The following is a 17,851-nucleotide window of genomic DNA, read 5'->3' as shown; positions in this document are numbered from 1 at the left end:
CAAGATTTGAGGGAGCGTGCAATTGGCATGCTGACAGCAGGAATGTCAACCAGAGCTGTTGCTCGTGTATTGAATGTTCATTTCTCTACCATAAGCCGTCTCCAAAGGCATTTCAGAGTATTTGGCAGTACATCCAACCAGCCTCACAACCACAGACCACGTGTAACCACACCAGCCCAGGACCTCCACAACCAGCATGTTCACCTCCAAGATGGTCTGAGACCAGCCACTCAGACAGCTGCTGAACAATCGGTTTGCAGAACCAAAGAATTTCTGCATAAACTGTCAGAAACCATCTCAGGGAAGCTCATCTGCATGCTCGTCGTCCTCATTGGGCTCTCAGCCTGACTCCAGTTCGTCGTCGTAACCGACTTGAGTGGGCAAATGCTCACATTGGATGGCGTCTGGCACGTTGGAGAGGTGTTCTCTTCATGGATGAATCCCGGTTTACACTGTTTAGGGCAGATGGCAGACAGCATGTGTGGCATCATGTGGGTGAGCGGTTTTCTGATGTCAGTGTTGTGGATGGAGTGGCCCATGGTGGCGGTGGGGTTATGGTATGGGCAGGCGTCTTTTATGGACCAAGAACACAGGTGCATTTTATTGATGGCATTGTGAATGCACAGAGATACCGTGACGAGATCCTGAGGCCCATTGTTGTGCCATACATCCAAGAACATCACCTCATGTTGCAGCAGGATAATGCACGGCCCCATGTTGCAAGGATCTGTACACAATTCTTGGAAACTGAAAACATCCCAGTTCTTGCATGGACAGCATACTCACCAGACATGTCACCCATTGAGCATGTTTGGGATGCTCTGGATCGGCGTATACAACAGCGTGTACCAGTTCCTGCCAATATCCAGACACTTCGCACAGCCATTGAAGAGGAGAGGACCCTGCCCCCATAAAACAAAACTGCACCTTTCAGAGTGGCCTTTTATTGTGGGCAGTCTAAGGCACACCTGTGCACTAATCATGGTGTCTAATCAGCATCTTGATATGGCACACCTGTGAGGTGGGATGGATTATCTCAGCAAAGGAGAAGTGCTCACTATCACAGATTTAGACAGATTTGTGAAAAATATTTGAGAGAAATGGTGATATTGTGTATGTGGAAAAAGTTTTAGATCTTTGAGTTCATCTCATAAAAAATGGGAGCAAAAACAAAAGTGTTGCATTGATATATTTTGTTGAGTGTATATGCAATTTTTCATTATATATATAAATTTTTAGTTTTATTTATTTTTGCTCATGTTTTTTATATTAAGGTTTTCTATATATGTTTTTTATTGCTTTTTAAAAAAATATTTGGGTTTTACAGGGTTTACCTACATCTTACCTACACCTTTAGAAGCTTGAGATTGAATGTTGGCCTTGAGGTGATTACGGCCTGATTAACCTGAACTAATATTCTCAGAGTGAATGTAGTAATAATGGTTTTGCTCACAGAATACAAATCTTCCATTAACCAGTGCAGCAGTGATATTGTGATTTAATGTGAGCTGACCTTATTGCTCATTCAGAATCAGGCTGTGGAGGAGACATCATGAATGGCAGCCATCTGCCGGCATGTCAGTAAAGAGCGCCCCCGAGAGGAAGGCATGCGCAGTGCAGGGACTCCTCCCCTCCCTCTGCAGAGTTGGGATCTCTCCCTTTCTGCGGCCAGCTCGCCTTGACAGCCAGCACTGGCGCAGAGTCTGAGCTCAAACCTTTACCACTATTTTTCTGGCAAATAGCGACAATTCACGGCCACAACTTTCCGCACATCCTCGTCCGGAGACAAGCGTTGGAGCGGCCTCGTCTAGAATGGGGAACCGAGACGATGAATACGATTTCTTGTTCAAAGGTAAAAAAAAAAAAAAAAAAAAAAGATGACTGCATTCCCCTTTTTAACACAGGCTCACAGCGACAAAGCGATGCCTTTTGGAGGCCTTTAAATCTCGTTATTGTGTCGTTTTCGCTCAGCAGCTGTGTGTGTTTGTGCCCGGATGCTGTTATTACAACATAATGCTGTCATTGTAACATCACAGCCTGCAGCTATATTTATAGGTGGAGGATGCAATACCCTATCCGTGCTCTGGCTTCTTTTTTGTATATTAAACTTTCATCAACTCGTAGAGCAGGATGGCTGTTTGTTTCTCCAGTGGATGGTTTGGTGATCAGGTTGATCAGAGGCCTATTAGCCAGCTGATCAATGAGACTGAGCAGATGAGGATGCAGCAGCAGCAGTGGTGGTGGTGGTGTGTTTCTGTGTTATTCTGACAGTCAGCAGGCCTGAGACACAGTGAGGCTGAGGATCAGGTCTGTGAGGATCCAGAAAGCCCTCCTTTGATCGTGATATCAGCTCCTGTGGCACATTAACATCCCGGGCCTGTAGGAGCCAAAAGGCCATTTAGATGCAACAAAGTCTCCTCTGTGGGATGAATAGGGCATCTGCCGGAGGCTCTCTCTCCCTGCCTCCCTCCCTCACCCTTCTCCACGTCCCCCCTACATCGTCTGTGTACCCGGCCGAAACAGGAAGGGCAAGGCGGCCTGAAACTGTCGATTCAGGTTTTGATGAAGCCTGTTATCAGCTTCCTGCAGCCCGGACCAGAGCGATGTCGGCGGGGGACAAAGTTCGGCTCTATTTCCTTTCTGTGGAGGGAGAATGAAAGCACAGAGGCACCACCTTGTGCTTCTCTACTCATCAAACCATAATCGATCACTTTCAGACACTGATTGTACTGATCTGACATCAGGGTCTGTGGAGGAGCAGCTCATGTGAGGATGCTGGACAGTAGATGTGACTTTAGAGGAAAGTTGGGCTGTTTAGATGTAATATTTGAAGGTTGTAAATCATTTCAGGTTCCTCTGCAGCCTCATAAATGTGAGTTACCTGAACTTTAGTAGATTAGTCAGTCATCTGAGCGGTGAAGATGTAAAACTTGAGGTAAACTAACTAAACTTGAAAAATACAAGTTAAAAAAACTGGAGATGTTGAGATGAATCTTACGATGAAGTTCTTCCTTTAACAGTGAAACTTTGCAGCTGTTTTGACCAGCATCAGTGCAAAAAACAAACTGTACAGTTGCAGGTGTAAAGACTGAATTCAACCTTTGTCATGGTTAGAATCTGAAAAGAAACAATCATGACGTAATTTAACAAAGACACACGCCAAGTTTCCACCCGATCTGCTTTGTTAAACTACAAAAGTAAGAGTCTATGGGAAGTTTTAACTCTCTATTTTTTTCTCTCTAACAATGTATCCTGGAAGCTCTGCTTATATGCTAGTTTTGTTTCATATAAACGTAATTTAATGAGTTGAGTGAACTCTCAGTTGTTCATTCATTTAACATGTCATTTGAAGTCCAGTTCCTTAAATTAAAAGAACTTGTGTCTCAAGTTCAAAGTGGTCTGAAAGTTAAAAAAAAAAAAGACATTTTAAGTTCAGTTAACTAAATATTATCAAAGCTCATTTATTTACATTAAGTACACTAAATCAGATGAGGTGATCTGACAGTGCACTTACAGCCCCACGTCCGTTTACTTCTTCATTATTAAGTTGTAAATAATACCCAAGTTAACTTCTCAATTTGCAAAAGCTCAGTTATTTTCAGTCTATTAAAAAGGAAAACCCTCACATCAGAAAACAGGCCGTTATAAACCCTCCCGTCATCATCTGTTATGTAACGTCATGGCGGTTCACTGACTCAAACACCTCTTCTTAAAAATTGGACAATCCCAGAGGAAGTGCAAGGCTTTAATTTGATTTTCAGGTGTTTGCTTTTTGAAATTTAGTTCATTTTTAGGCTTCATCTGCTTAAGTCCTCTTAAAGCACTTTGCATAGTAAGTCGAAGACCTCAGAAAATAGTAATATACAGAGAAACCCTTTGAGCAGCTCTTTGTCACCAATAGGATATGGGTCATTATATAACTGCGGGACTTTTTTTTATCATAGTTGACATTTTTTTTGCTGTTTTCAGGCCTAAAATCAACATGGCCGCCTATAACCAAACACCGCATGGCATTTTAGAGAAAGATTCTTCTAAATATTATAAATACGATTGAGTAAAATTGAGATTGAAAGTTTTTTTATAAAGATATTGTAGTGAACCTGTTGACATGCGATAAATCCACACACTACTTTATATTAAATAACTCAGAAAGCCTTGGAGTCTTGCCAGTCTTTTCTTCAGGAGGAAATGACATCATGTGGAGCAGGTCATGTGATCTGGAATTAACACACTTCCTTTAGAGGTGTTTTGTAACATAGACTGTATAATAATTTATTTTACAGTCTATTGTAATGTAACTTAGTTGAAAGTGATACCTCAGACACAGATTTTTTTTTTTTTACATTTTTTGAATAAGCTCATTTTATTATTGTTTAGCTAATTAGAAGGTGGTTGTTATTAAATTCAGACAGTTATTTAGTTGACATTTTAGATATTCAGTCTTTTTTATTAAGTGATTGTTTAAATCATAAATAATTATGGAATTTGTAAAGACATGATCATAATGAACATAGAAACATTGTTTTTTTTTTAAGTTTAAATAAAAATATATGCAAGATAAATCCTTGGACTTCAAAAGTCCCTCAATTATATATTGACCCATGTAACAACTCCTTTTTAGAACCACACTGAGGGAGGATGCTCATCTGAATCAAACAGGGTGAGAGTAAAAGGATAGGATAGCAAATAGAAAACAGACAAACACATAAGGAAACCGTAAATACTGGTGAGGCCAGAATAGAAACATGCAACTCCAGAACAAGAGATACCTGCAGAGAAAACAAAACTACAGGACAGAAAAGACACAAAGTTGGTAACATGCAATGAGGGCGTATAAATATATGGGGAGTGGACCTCGGTGCATCATGGGACCTGCAGCAGCATAACCGAAGGATGGTTCAGGATCATCTGGGCAGCAATTATTGTAAGATGTATCAAAAAGGAAAGCTTAATCCTAAAAGTGGGAGCTGGTTCCACATTAGAGGAGCTTGATGACTAAAAGCTCTGCCTCTCATTCTGCTTCTGGAAACTCCAGAAGCCACAAGTCAGCCTGCAGCCTGAGAGTGAAGTGCTCTGTTGGGAAAAGACAGCACAATAAGGCCTGTAAGGTACAATAGAGCTGGTCTCTCCGCTGCACATTGTGTTTGATGTCCTGTGTAGTAACACTTTGTTGTCGTATTGCTGCTGAGGCTGCTGTGTTCTCACCACTCATCGTGCTCTTTGCCTAACTTTGCTGTTGAGGAAATGCTTTCATAAACAGTACAAATATTGTGTTCATTTCCTTATTAGGATCGCAGTTTGTGCTGATATGTGGGCGTTCATGTTATAATGTTAACTGTAGTGTGATGAAATGCTTTCTATATCCTCCTGAGAACCGGGGGTGGGTGGGGGGGGAGATCTTTCAATCATTTTTTGGATTTCCTGCCTTTTTGGAGTTAAAACAACAACAATTTAAAAGTACTTTTATTTTAGAGACAACACAACAACTTTACCATTAAAAAAAAAACAGCAACAAATTGAAATCAAAATAGACCCACAAGAAAACAAGAACGTCAATCCAATTTCTAATGAAACTAAATTAAATAATAGTGTAAAAATTTAAGAGGTTGAATGAAGCATAGTAATAACTATTTATTTATTACATTGCATTCAACATGTTTATTACCTCACAAAGAAATGTGTTTTGGAGCAGAAATTTAAATGTAAACAAACAACAAGGCAGCTAGTTAGCTACTAGCTGATTTCATTAAATGGTTCTCATGTCCATTACAGCTGACATTCATAAACGGGCTGTTTAACTGAACTTTAACCCCAATTTATAACTCCTGACATGTTCAGAAACATGTCAGGAGTTCTTGTCATCTTGTCTTCTTTCTGCTCCCTTTCATTCTAGTTTGGAGAATGTTTGTATTTACATAAAAAAGTATTTTACAAATGAAATAAATAAACATCCCACCCAAGCACTTGATCATCAGAAAGGCCAGAATGTCCTCAATTAAACTCATCAGGATTTATTTGGGTAGCTCAAACGAGCCAAAAGATATTGATCAAAAACAAATGTCCAGAGCGGAGAGCATAAATGAATGGGCTGGGTCTGAGGAGGATATGGAGCAAATAAGTAAAGTAATACATCACTTTAAAAAAAGTAATGTATATATGAACATTTTCAATCACTATTGACTGTCATTCACCATGTATCATTTTGCACACACACAAAAACACACAGCCCTCCAAACACCAGCATTCAAAGTCACTGCTTTGTGTGAGATCAACACTCATTTGGTTTGAAAATAAAGCACCCACCCTCCACCTCTCACCTCCTCTCCACAGTTGTGTTAATCGGAGACTCGGGCGTAGGGAAGAGCAACCTGCTCTCTCGATTCACACGAAATGAGTTCAACCTGGAGAGCAAGAGCACCATCGGGGTGGAGTTCGCCACGCGCAGCATTCAGGTGGATGGAAAGACGATAAAGGCCCAGATCTGGGACACAGCCGGACAGGAGCGCTACAGAGCCATCACCTCAGCGTGAGTCGGTCACCTGACAGGCCTCAGTGTGGGGAAACACTTCAGATCACTTAAAATGAAGCAGAATATTGGGCGTTTTCTTCCACAGTTAAATAGGGAGATTAAAGTTCTGTTTAATCAGCAGGTGGTGCTTTAAATCCTCCAGATTTAAATAATTTCTAGACCATGACAAGTTGTTTTGATCATAAACAGTGAGCAATCCAAGTTGCTCACTGTTCTTTTGTCATTTTGTGTCTAATTTTTGTAACATTTTGTCTTGTTTCATCTGACTTTTGTCGCTTGTCTCATGTTTTTTGTAGTTTTCTCATTTTTGTCATTTTGTGTTTCGCTTTATTAGTTTTTGCATTGTTTTGTTGTTTGTGGGGTTTTTTTATGTTGTTTGTTCCTTTGTAGACACTCTGATGTCTAAGTTGTAATGTGTAAATGATAAACTAAGACATAATATTGCTGAAATTGAATTGATTTTTCTTATGAAATTTCAGTTTGTTCTTAGTGTTTTGTAAAAAGATGGTTCTTTAACTGAACATTTTCAGAACGTACTTTCTTGCACTAAAACAAAGGGAAATTTTGGAGTCGTCATTGTGTATAGGCTGTTATTTTATGATTTAGCTGTTCTGGTCCACTTGAGATCAAATTGGGCTGAATGTGGCTCCTGAACTAGAATGAGTTTGACTCCCCTGGTCTAAATGCACAAGTACAGCTCATAAAGTACAACAATAGAAAACCAAAGTGGGTTAATGGAGAAAACAACCTCACCACAAGCTAAAATCCTTCTGTGGCCCTGCAGACGCCCTGATATTTCTGTGTGTGGTCGCGTTACAGATACTACAGAGGAGCGGTGGGGGCGCTGTTAGTGTATGACATCGCCAAACACCTGACCTACGAGAACGTGGAGCGCTGGCTGAAGGAGCTGAGGGACCACGCCGACAACAACATCGTCATCATGCTGGTGGGCAACAAGAGCGACCTGCGTCACCTCAGGGCCGTACCCACAGACGAGGCCCGGGCCTTCGCAGGTACTGAAACTGTACTAGAAGAATCCTTTGGTGCCACCGTTTTAGATCTTTTGTATCAAGTGATGTATAGGTATTTGTCTGATGGTTATTTCTGATATGAAATGCTTTCTCCATTAATGTTTTTCCGCCTCATTTCGAAAAGCTTTATTGCTTAATTCTCCTGTTAAAAATGACAGAGGGTACATATTGGTAGCAAAATGGATACGCTTAGTTTTTTGGAGAAAATAAACAATCCATTAAATTGGCATATACTTAGAATGCAAAGAAAGAAAGAAAGAGGCCTTTAAGTTTCCCTTAATGTACACATTGTGCACCCAGATGATGTAAAAAAAAAAGAAAAAAGAAACATTTCTCACATATTTGATGCATTGAAGATGCTAATAATCTGAGTGCATTTCTCTGATACTTTTGTTTTGGTTAACTTGTTTCACACAAAAAAAATGTACTCTGGTGTCCACAAGCTGCAAAAAAATGTCTGTTTTTGGGTGTTTATAGTAAAATTCGAGCTATTATTGCTGTTAAATTTCTGTTTTCATTCTTACCCTCCAGAGAAGAACAATCTGTCATTCATAGAAACTTCAGCCTTGGACTCAACAAATGTTGAAGAAGCCTTCAAGAATATCCTCACAGGTACGCATGAAAGTGATTCATCCCTCTCAGTATTTAGAACGCTGACATTTGCCCACCCTTGTGAAAACACAAAAGAAAAATACTGTAAAGATAATTCATGGACTATAACGCCTCAGACTGGGGTCCATATTTTTCCTTCTGCACCTTAAACATGTCTGATTTGTCCTGAATGTGCAGAAAGCTGCTGAAACACAAATAAGCAACTAAAGCCCAGGGGTTTATGAATGCATTAAAGTGAATCATTGACTGAATATGTGCCACGAGCACATTTAAAGAGGCTACTTCCCCAAACCAAAGACACAAAATAGAACAGAAGAGTAAATCCAGCCTATATGTGCAGTGACTCATCAGGGATAATAATAAAATAGAAAACTCCATATATGGGATGCCGAGCAGCCTCACTGCTCTATATTCCTTTATATTTTGAACTGTTACATGGTGTTTCTACATAAATAATGACATTTCCACCATAAATTGACACAGAAAAGACAGAAGTTGGTGCTTAAAAATTCAGCTGAATGCAGGAACATTCCTTGTGGGAGGACAACCAGACCTGACCCAATGTTCAAACGACGTCTACGCCCATGGTGGATGTCAGAGCGACACTGTGCACAGTACATGAATATATTAATGTTTAGGTACTCTACATTTGAGTATTATCTTAACATTAGTTGTAGAACTAGCCACTGATATTAACAAAAAGCAGTTACTCACAGCTGCAGGAAAAAAAGATCTTTTCCTGTAACTTACCTGTTAAACATTCCTGGTGTCCGTCTTGTGTGGATTTTTAGCCAAACATGTAAAATATATTAGTCATGTTTCAGTTTAGGGCCTTGGTAGTTAGCATGTTCACCTTGCAGCTAGAAGGTCACAGCCTTCCCGGGATCTTTTTACATGTTCTCCCTGTGCATGTGTCAGTTTTCTCCGGGTTCTCCAGCTTCCTCCCACAGTCCAAAAACATGCTGAGGTTAATTGGTGATTCTAAATTGTCTGCAGGTGTGAATGTGAGCGTGATTGTTTGTCTCTCCGTGTAGCTCTGTGACACCCTGCCTTCACCCTAAGGGGCCGTTTACACGAGGACGCTTGCAGGTGAAAACGGCAAAATATTTCAACAAAACACCCTACCGTTTATACGAGGACGGCGTTTTGGGGGCTTGAAAACGCAAAAAATTTGAAACCGGCCTCCAGAGTGGAAAAGTAGAAAACGCTCCGCCTTTACGTTTCCGTCTAAACAGCAAAACGCAAAACTTTGCCGAGATCTGACCACGTCGCGTACGCGATTACGTCACATACGTGCTTTGGTTTGCCGGCCGGTACAAGGACGTAAACAAAGATGTGTGATTATTTCCATCCTTTGTACCTTCAAGCAACTCTGGCAGCTCTATGTACACTACAGGAGTCGTACCAACAAACGTACAGAATCTGTACAGATTCCATTCATGAACATTTACCGCGGCGGAGATCCGAAAAGGGAGATAGTAAGCATGCGCGTAGACATGGCAGAGTTTTATCACAGCGCCACCCAGCTGCCTGGCATGCATATCCAATCGAATTCCACACACTATAGTGTCACCGTATATACGCAGATTTCCTTCAAAACCGCTCGTCTAAACGTGAAATGACAAGACGCCACTTTTGCGTTTTCTGTTAGGATGGTCCTCGTATAAACGGCCCCTAAGTCAGCTGGGATAGACTCCAGCCCCTCACGACCCCAAAGAAGGTTTATTGGTGTATAGATAATGGATGGATGTTTTCAGTTTTGGTTCTAAAACATTATGAGTGCTTCTTCGACTGTTATTCCGATGTAGTAGTGTGTCATGTGATGTGGATGTATAACTGTGATCCCAAATGAAATAGGTTGTTTTAAATACCCTGCAGCCCTAATGAGGATTAAGCGGTGTATAGATAATGGATGAGCGGATGGATGGATAGGTAGTTTTATGTACCTCAGGTGGACAGAAGTTTCATCTTTTAACCCTCATGTCATCCTGCGGGTCAAAATTGACCCGTTTTAAAGTTTGAAAATGTGGAAAAAACTTCTGATGTCCACATTTTCAACATTCTTGGGCAATCTTTGAACATTTTTTTGGTAGAAGAAAAGCAATGTTAAAAATGTTTCTTAAGAATATTCACGTAAAAATCAACCAAAATCCAGCGAAATTCGCTGGATTTTGGTTGATTTTTATGTGAATGTTCTTAAAGAAAATATTCTGTTATACTGATGTATATGTAATTACTTCAGATATTTTTAGGATTCTTTTTGGAAGGTTTTTACTCATTGTTTGAAAAAATTTTCTTGCCAAATTTGGGGATTTTTTAAAAATAAAACTTTTAAGGGAAACTTTAAACAATTATTGGAATTTTCAGAAATTTTGAGAATTTTTTTGCTGAATTTTTGGATTTTTTCCAGACAAGGAAACAATATTTTTTGATGCCTATAAATGAGGACAACGGGAGGGTTAAGGAAATAGCGGATCAAACAAGACTGTTGTGATTAAAACTGGACGATTTTTTTCTGTTTCACCTTCTCGAAAACAGAAATATACCGCATCGTATCGCAGAAACAGATCGCTGAGCGGTCCGCCCATGACGAGTCCCCAGGAAACAACGTGGTGGACATCAGCGTGCCACCGACCACGGACGGCCAGAGGGGGAGCAAACTGCAGTGCTGTCAGAACCTGTAACCCATGGCAACTGTCCCTCCTCACCTGGGTCGATTATTAATTGAAATCCACAGTGTTGATATGCTTCCATCTGTCCAGGGTGCAATGTTGTTTGAATCTGCACTTTTTTTAGACCAGTGGAGTCAGTTCCATTATTGCCGCGAGCAGTCAATCCCAGAAAGAAGTGTGTGAATTGATTTCAACTTGTAATCTGACCCAGGTACAGTCTGCTACTTTCTAGTGCAAAAACAGGACTGATGGTACGACGGCTACCACAGTTAACCGTGACAGAGTAGCAGAATAGCCTCGTCTGAGACCCTGTAAGCCTAGACATCTCCCTGGTAGACGGTAATCGCCACATGTTGGAGGCCCGGGTTTCAAATCCTGCCCGTTTCAGTTGTATCAGCAGTCCTGTTTTTGGGCTTCTCTCCTCCTCGTTCAGTCATCATCTCAAAAAGTGGTCGTGACGCTGCTGACGCTTATTTCATTTTGTGTAAAATATATTCTTTTTTTTTTTATTTTGATAGCTTGTCTGCTCACATACATTATATTAATGCCATGAAATTAAATTTTACAATATTACCTTTGCTGTGTCCTCTTTTTGGGTTTCTTTTAGCAACACAATAACTTCCTCTACTAATCATGGCCTCAAGCAGTAATTTAAATGGAGCGATCTAATGAACTCAAAGAGGGAATCACTCATCTTAAACGTCAGACAGCTCTTCTAAACACGGCTTCTTGGCAAAGCTTACGTTTTTATCTTCTGCAAAGTATTTTACAAGCTTATATGTTTTATGTAAAATCTTTATATGAAATTTAACATGGACATAGTGCTGCCAAACAAGTGCTGAGGATTTACCATCTGAAATGCAGGGAAACAGAAATATATCAATATCAAAGTGTGCTCTGACAAACTGTTGAGGTTTTGCAGCACAAAAATAGAACAATGAATATTTTGACAAAGGGCTCATTAAATCTCACTTTATGACTCCTTCTGCGATTGATCATTAGCTACATCTCCAAAGCCGACGTCATTTGAAGCTGAAACACCCAAAACCACCACGCAAACCACATTTCACACTAATGGAGTCCAGGAGTCCCTCATGTTTTATTGCACAATAACCCAACTTTCCAAGGGGATGCAGCAGGAAGACTACAATAACACAAAATACTTTGTTTAGCATATGCTGCATACATCGATTGACATCTCAAAAACACATTTCTCTTTTGCACCTTTAACCAAGTACCATCCTGCTCTGGTACGTCTCTGTCTTTACATCGGTCAAAAGTCTAATCTCATCCCGAACACTGCGTCTCCTCTATTTAAAATTACATCTGTTGTGATGTAAGACATTACTACTGGTCATTGCTAGGCAGCTCAATTAATGAATGGTGCATTTACAAGTGGAGCAGGGCGGTTTGCTAATGCACTTTTATGACAATAGAGGAAACGTCATCCAATTAGAATGTAAACACTTTTCCTCACGTTCAATACTATTTCCTTAGACGTTGCTGCACTGCCATTAAACGCTTGGAGTTCGTGTCATCCCGTATACTACAATCTTCACTGGCCCCGTGACAAGTGTGATAAATACATGATGCCTCAGCTGCTGTCTGAACAGAAAAAGGATTTGTTTTTCACTTTTCAGACAGCGATGACAAAGCTTTACCTGGAAAATTTAAAAGGGTTCAGAATATTGACAAGGACACCGGAACGAGTGACTGTCGCCCTCTACTTGTCAAAAAGAAGGAAAAAAGAAAGAGTATTCACAGACTGTCAACCCAAGTTTTTAGATTATTCTCCGCCGCTGGGCTACTGTTGACCCGTTGTTCAAAATCAGCTAAATACATTGTGAAGGGGCATGGGGGAATTATAGGTAGTGAATATGTTTCATATTATACTGTAGTAGCATGCTGAATCAGTTATATTCTGCTACATTAGCTTGTGTCTTAGTATTTCATAAGTTTGTGTCACTGACATGAAGTCAGGCTGGTTAGTCCGTTATCCGTGTGTCCACATCCCAGCGCTGGCTGTCCGGTGACAATCATGTTTTCGTCACCTGTGACTCCGGAATGAGTTCTCCCCAACACCACTTATGTGGTCGGCTAATACCGTAGTAGTTTACATCAAGTGCTTCAAGAAAAGAAAACAGAAAGAAGAAGCTCTTCCCTCAGAACGGTCCATACGAAGTGCAAAAGTTCATTAATATGATTAATGTTGGTTTTTTTAGCGAGTGCTTCAGTGGGCTTTACTTTAAATATTCCTCTGGCCACCGCTCTGCACTCATACGATGGTCTCATCAGTCATTTTCTTGGTCGACTTGGTCGGCACTGAACGCTGGGTGGTGTGTGCTCCTTTCATGTCGGGCATGAGCAGGCGCACTTTCTGATTGGTCCTCCTCCACTCCGAGTACAACTGACAGTGATACCGAAAGGACACCTGAGAAAAGCGGCAGGGCGTGAGACAAGAGAGGATCGAGACAGACATCAACAAACTGACACGAAGATATTTGAGACATAGTAGTACGGACGCAGCTCAGCTATGAGCAGCATGTTAGAGGCTCAAACCCACACTGTACAAACTCAAAGTCTTACCAAGTCTATTTGTCTTATTTTTAGTCAAAATGTCTCATCCCACTTGATTTAAGATAAATTCACTTAACAAGTGACATTTCAGCAAGCTGGAGGGACTTGTTTTAAGACAACACATCTTAAATATCTTGTTAAGTCAAACAATCTTGAAATTATTTTATTTTAACCCTCCTGTCGTCCTGCGGGTCAAATTGACCTGTTTTTAAGTTTTAAAATGTGGAAAAAAATAAATATTTTCACAGTTAAAACTTCCACATTTTCAAAATTCTTTGGGAAATTTTTGAACATTTTTTTGGTGGGAAAAAAGAAATGCAAAAAAATGTTTCTTTAAGAACATTCAGGGAAAAAAAAAATCAACCAAACTACAGCGAAGTTCGCTGGATTTTGGTTGATTTTTTCCCCGGAATGTTCTTACAGAAAATATTACAAGTTTTACTGATATATATATATATATATATATATATATATATATATATATATATATATATATGGAATCACTTTAGATATTTTTAGGATTTTTTGGAAGATTTTTATTCATTTTTTGAAAATATTTACACTTTTGAGGAATTTTCTTCCTGAAGATTTAGCACATTTTTTTTTATAAATTTGGGGAATTTTTTTGCTTAAATTTTTGGACTTTTTTCAGACAAGGCAACAATAGTTTTTGGTAAATGAGGTCAACAGGAGGGTTAAAAGACCCAAGTTTGACAATCCTGCTAAAATATAGCTTAAAATAAGTTTTCCCAGCTAATTTTAAGATCTCAATGTTGTAAATATCACATCTTATTTCAAGAAATTTGACCAAGCCATTTTTCACCTGTTCTATTAGCAGATTTTTTCCCCACTTATTTCAAGGTAAAAGTTCTTTGAAGTAAGTTTTTTTTTTTCTTGTTTTGAGAGGGGCATTTTTTCCAGTGCATTGAAGAGTAAGGCATCTTTCACAGTTGGGGCTTTTGCTGGAGAATAAAAGTGTTTTGAAGTTTACCATACTTCCTAATTTTAAAGACTACGACACAGTTAAAAGAACAGAGTCAAGTTTGTTTTTTCTTATTATTCTCAATCAGCTATGCGTGTATTTGTAGGCATGCAGTTTGTGGCTAACAATAAAACAAATGACTGCTCTGTTTTATTGCCAGAGAAAAACAAGATTCACATGCTCTCGCGTCTCTCCAGCCTTTGACTTTGATCATGTGTTATTCAAAGTCATGGGAAGGAAGAAAAAACAGCACCCTGATATCTACAAGAATCAAAGCATGAACTGAGATCTGAGGCTGCGATTGTCTTTGTATTGTGTCAGTAAAAGATCATGTTTGTTTTCATGCCTAATGACTAAAACACCTTCATCAACTTGTAGGCAAAAGCCAAAGGGGAGAATAGCATTGACTCTGTACAATTTATTTCTGTCAGTTACAAGAGAATAAGGCAGTAAAGTGTTGGTTACCAGTGTCCAGAGGATGTAGATAGTGAAGAGAGCGATGGTGAGGGCAATGAGCCCGACAGCCTCCAGTCTGCTCTTCAGCTGCAGGTGGTCCTGGGCTCCCCTCAAACACAGCCAGCCGGAGATAGCTGCCAGGGGTGTGATGAGAAGGAAGCAGGCCATGTCGCACAATAGCGTACGCTTCTCACTGCGAGGGCCTGGGTCCTTCAGCCACTGAGCAACAGCAAAATACAGAGGTCACTGGTGCAACTCAAAATTAGACTTCTACAATATCAGCTCGGCAGGTGTTAGCTTGATTGATTGATGTGTTTTAGTTAGAAATGACGACTACAACAAAATCTTAATATAACGCTTTAAAGAGGTGTGAGCTTCCTGCAGAACCTAATTAAAGCTGCTATTGAAAAACAGAAGAGGCAGAACTCTACATACAAGGTCAGACAGTCAACTCATCAGTAGGAGCAAATCATCTCCTATGCTGAAAATGCTACTTTCTGGCACACATTCTCCATGACTTCAATTTAATCTCACAGACACTTTCAAAGTGCTTCAACAATCAGTACAAGGCCAATGAATAAATGTTTTCCCAGGTTTTAGACAAATGTGCTCATTTCCATGTCTTTTTATACAAACAAAGAAACAAAACACATTTATCCTTGCAGTAAATCCTCTCTCACCTGTGTGAGTGGTTGTGGTCTCCGTTCAATGGTGAACTCTGTGTGACAAAGTTCACAGTAGCTGGTGTTGGAGGACGACAGCCACTTCTCCAAGCAGCTTTTGTGCACTTTACCCAGCGTACCAGTACAGTCGCAGGGCGAGAGCAGCGTCTCCCCTCCAGCGCCCTCATGACAAATCCGACACATACCCACATCACTGTGCAGAAAGACAGAAATGTAAAGATGAACCAAATTCAATTTAATTACAGCATGTTCACTGGAGATAGTGAATTAATCGCTCTCTTACCTCTGCAAGCTCACCGCTTTGACAACGGTAGAGAGTGGGCGGCCATCTTTCGCTGTAACCTTGGCAATGTATTGGGCCTGTGCGGTGGAGTCAGACTCCTCTGAATCCTTGGAGGCATCAGATTCAGCATTCCCCGAATAATCACAAAGGGAGCCAGGTAGGTGGCAGCAGCCTGACGACGACATGCTTAGCTGAGGGTGACGGTGATAGAGGTGTCGGTGGAGGCAACTTCAAAAGAAGATTGGATCCAAAACCTGATGTCCTCCTCTGTCCACCTACAGAGCAAATGCCTGGTAGATTCTGAATAAGACACAAAGGATGGGTGACTTAGATTACATAATTACAACATGATGTCATGTTATGTAGTCATCCAAGACTCTCACAAGTTTCTTTATAAGTCTCAGTGATGCCATGTTGATACAACAGAGGGTCACAGCCTATCATAGTAAAGTAAGAAAGATCATTTCCAGGTCCTTGTTTAAAAAAAACAAAAACACAAAAAAAACTGTAAATATACACATTAAAGGCAAAGCACAAAATACTTAAAGTTCCTCACAGTCTAATCTGTACATTAATACACAGGTACGTTGTTCCAGTGCGTTTTCTGTAGAATTTTGTCATTACTTAGAAATCACGGCTTTACAAATATGCCAAAAAGGCCCAGCTACATTACAAGGACATCTTTAAAAACATATGCAAAAGACATCCATAAGTCTTAAATGGGAGTAAGGTGCAGCCATGAAGTATAACAATGCTTTATATATTTTACGCATTGTAAGTAATTAATGCATTTAAAAGCATAAGGTTGATCTGGCTTCAAGAAACTGTGTTTGCAAGCTCAAACAGAATGCAGCATACTGCAGAAAAAAATGCTGGGTTTTCAGGTAGACCTTGGGCACATTGGAAGTTGGGTTCAGATAATATTGTCAGTAACAAATGGTGTCCCCTACCAGTCCCTGCAGATTGTAAACAACGCCATTTGAAACTACAGTCTTGAAACCGAGACATTACAATAGCGCTATGGTGCATTTTGATAGTGTATTTAAAGCTAAACAAATCAAGCAAGCCTATAATACAGCATCCAATGCAACGTTATTCATTAAACACGGTAGCTCTGCACTGCTGCCACCATATTACACGTCAAAAACACAAAAGCTCGGACGGTAAGCCAGTAAAAGCAGTGAAAACAGACATTCTCTACGTCTGTTTAATGACTGATATACAATTCTTGAGCTAACGTTTACGATGTCGATGTGTTTATGATTGACAGAGGACCGTTAATGTGTGACTGCCGTCAGAGGCTGCTTTAATCTAAACACAGTAACACCACATAAAGTACTCGACCAGCTATCAACCAACAGGCTCATATATGTTCGTAATATGTAAAATAACGTAAATAAGGCATGAACTTTAGACGTTAGTGTAATTTTACTCACCCGACGGCCTGTCTTTTCTTGCTTGGCCTTGGCCCTGCGTTGGCCAGACACAAGCTAACGGAGCTAACTGGACAGTCCTAGCTACAAACTATGACATTGACATCTAAACAAAGGCTGACATTACGAGGGGATACAGAACACGACCACATGCGCTGTGTCCTCTCCATGGCTGGTGGCGTAGCTCCCTCGGTGTTTGTTTGGTGAAAAGCCGAGAAGAGACGGCTGTTCCTGCCAAGACAGCTAGACACGGCTAGCGAAGCTAACTGGCTACCAACGGGCAAGCCTACCTCGGCTTCCCTCAGCTGTGCAGTGGTCATGTGACACGATGCTGCCTTCACAGTCAATAACAATATGGGAGCCACAATCTACCACACTCGTTAATCATTTGTTAAAGGAGTAAATGCAGCTAGTGTGCTAACATACCTGGAATAAATGGAGAAATTCGTGTAACTGTTAAGTTATGGAGGTAAATAAACATGAAATTCCTGCATAAAAATTTTATTAAATGTTTGGTGTAAAAAAAAATCTGACTTTTGTCCAACAACGCTATTGTCAAACATTTAGCTCTAGAGCAACAAATTACTTGAAAC

General features: G+C 40.2%; 2 protein-coding genes across 2 annotated transcripts; one reads left to right on the top strand and one right to left on the bottom strand.

The window, feature by feature from the left end:
- The first annotated feature begins 1,618 nt into the window (after positions 1-1,618).
- Positions 1,619-11,417, top strand: rab11bb (RAB11B, member RAS oncogene family, b). Its single transcript, XM_022193463.2, has 5 exons — positions 1,619-1,852; positions 6,331-6,526; positions 7,349-7,542; positions 8,092-8,172; positions 10,711-11,417. Exons 1-5 carry the CDS (start codon positions 1,813-1,815, stop codon positions 10,854-10,856), a joined length of 657 nt encoding a protein of 218 aa, XP_022049155.1. The 5' UTR covers positions 1,619-1,812; the 3' UTR covers positions 10,857-11,417.
- Positions 11,418-11,924: 507 nt separating this feature from the next.
- On the bottom strand, positions 11,925-17,590 carry LOC110950713 (E3 ubiquitin-protein ligase MARCHF2-like). Its single transcript, XM_022193461.2, has 5 exons — positions 17,262-17,590; positions 15,826-16,125; positions 15,540-15,735; positions 14,869-15,078; positions 11,925-13,275 (listed from the first exon to the last, which is right to left on the bottom strand). The coding sequence occupies exons 2-5, from the start codon at positions 16,008-16,010 to the stop codon at positions 13,120-13,122; spliced, it is 747 nt and encodes a 248-aa protein (XP_022049153.1). The 5' UTR covers positions 16,011-16,125; positions 17,262-17,590; the 3' UTR covers positions 11,925-13,119.
- Positions 17,591-17,851: the final 261 nt, after the last annotated feature.

Source organism: Acanthochromis polyacanthus, chromosome 9 (assembly GCF_021347895.1).
Source record: "Acanthochromis polyacanthus isolate Apoly-LR-REF ecotype Palm Island chromosome 9, KAUST_Apoly_ChrSc, whole genome shotgun sequence".
NCBI lineage: Eukaryota > Metazoa > Chordata > Actinopteri > Pomacentridae > Acanthochromis > Acanthochromis polyacanthus.
The sequence above is the reverse complement of the archived record's forward strand: the minus strand, read 5'-3'. Positions and strand labels throughout refer to the sequence as shown.

Excerpts from the sequence above, each read along its gene's own strand:
- rab11bb (XM_022193463.2), top strand. The coding sequence starts at position 1,813 with ATGGGGAACCGAGACGATGAATACGATTTCTTGTTCAAAG. Across the intron at positions 1,853-6,330 it reads ATACGATTTCTTGTTCAAAG|TTGTGTTAATCGGAGACTCG; the intron begins GTAAAAAAAAAA and ends TCCTCTCCACAG. Across the intron at positions 8,173-10,710 it reads CTTCAAGAATATCCTCACAG|AAATATACCGCATCGTATCG; the intron begins GTACGCATGAAA and ends TCTCGAAAACAG.
- LOC110950713 (XM_022193461.2), bottom strand. The coding sequence starts at position 16,010 with ATGTCGTCGTCAGGCTGCTGCCACCTACCTGGCTCCCTTTGTGATTAT. Across the intron at positions 15,736-15,825 it reads AAAGCGGTGAGCTTGCAGAG|TGATGTGGGTATGTGTCGGA; the intron begins GTAAGAGAGCGA and ends CTTTCTGCACAG. Across the intron at positions 13,276-14,868 it reads TCTACATCCTCTGGACACTG|GTGTCCTTTCGGTATCACTG; the intron begins GTAACCAACACT and ends CGCTTTTCTCAG.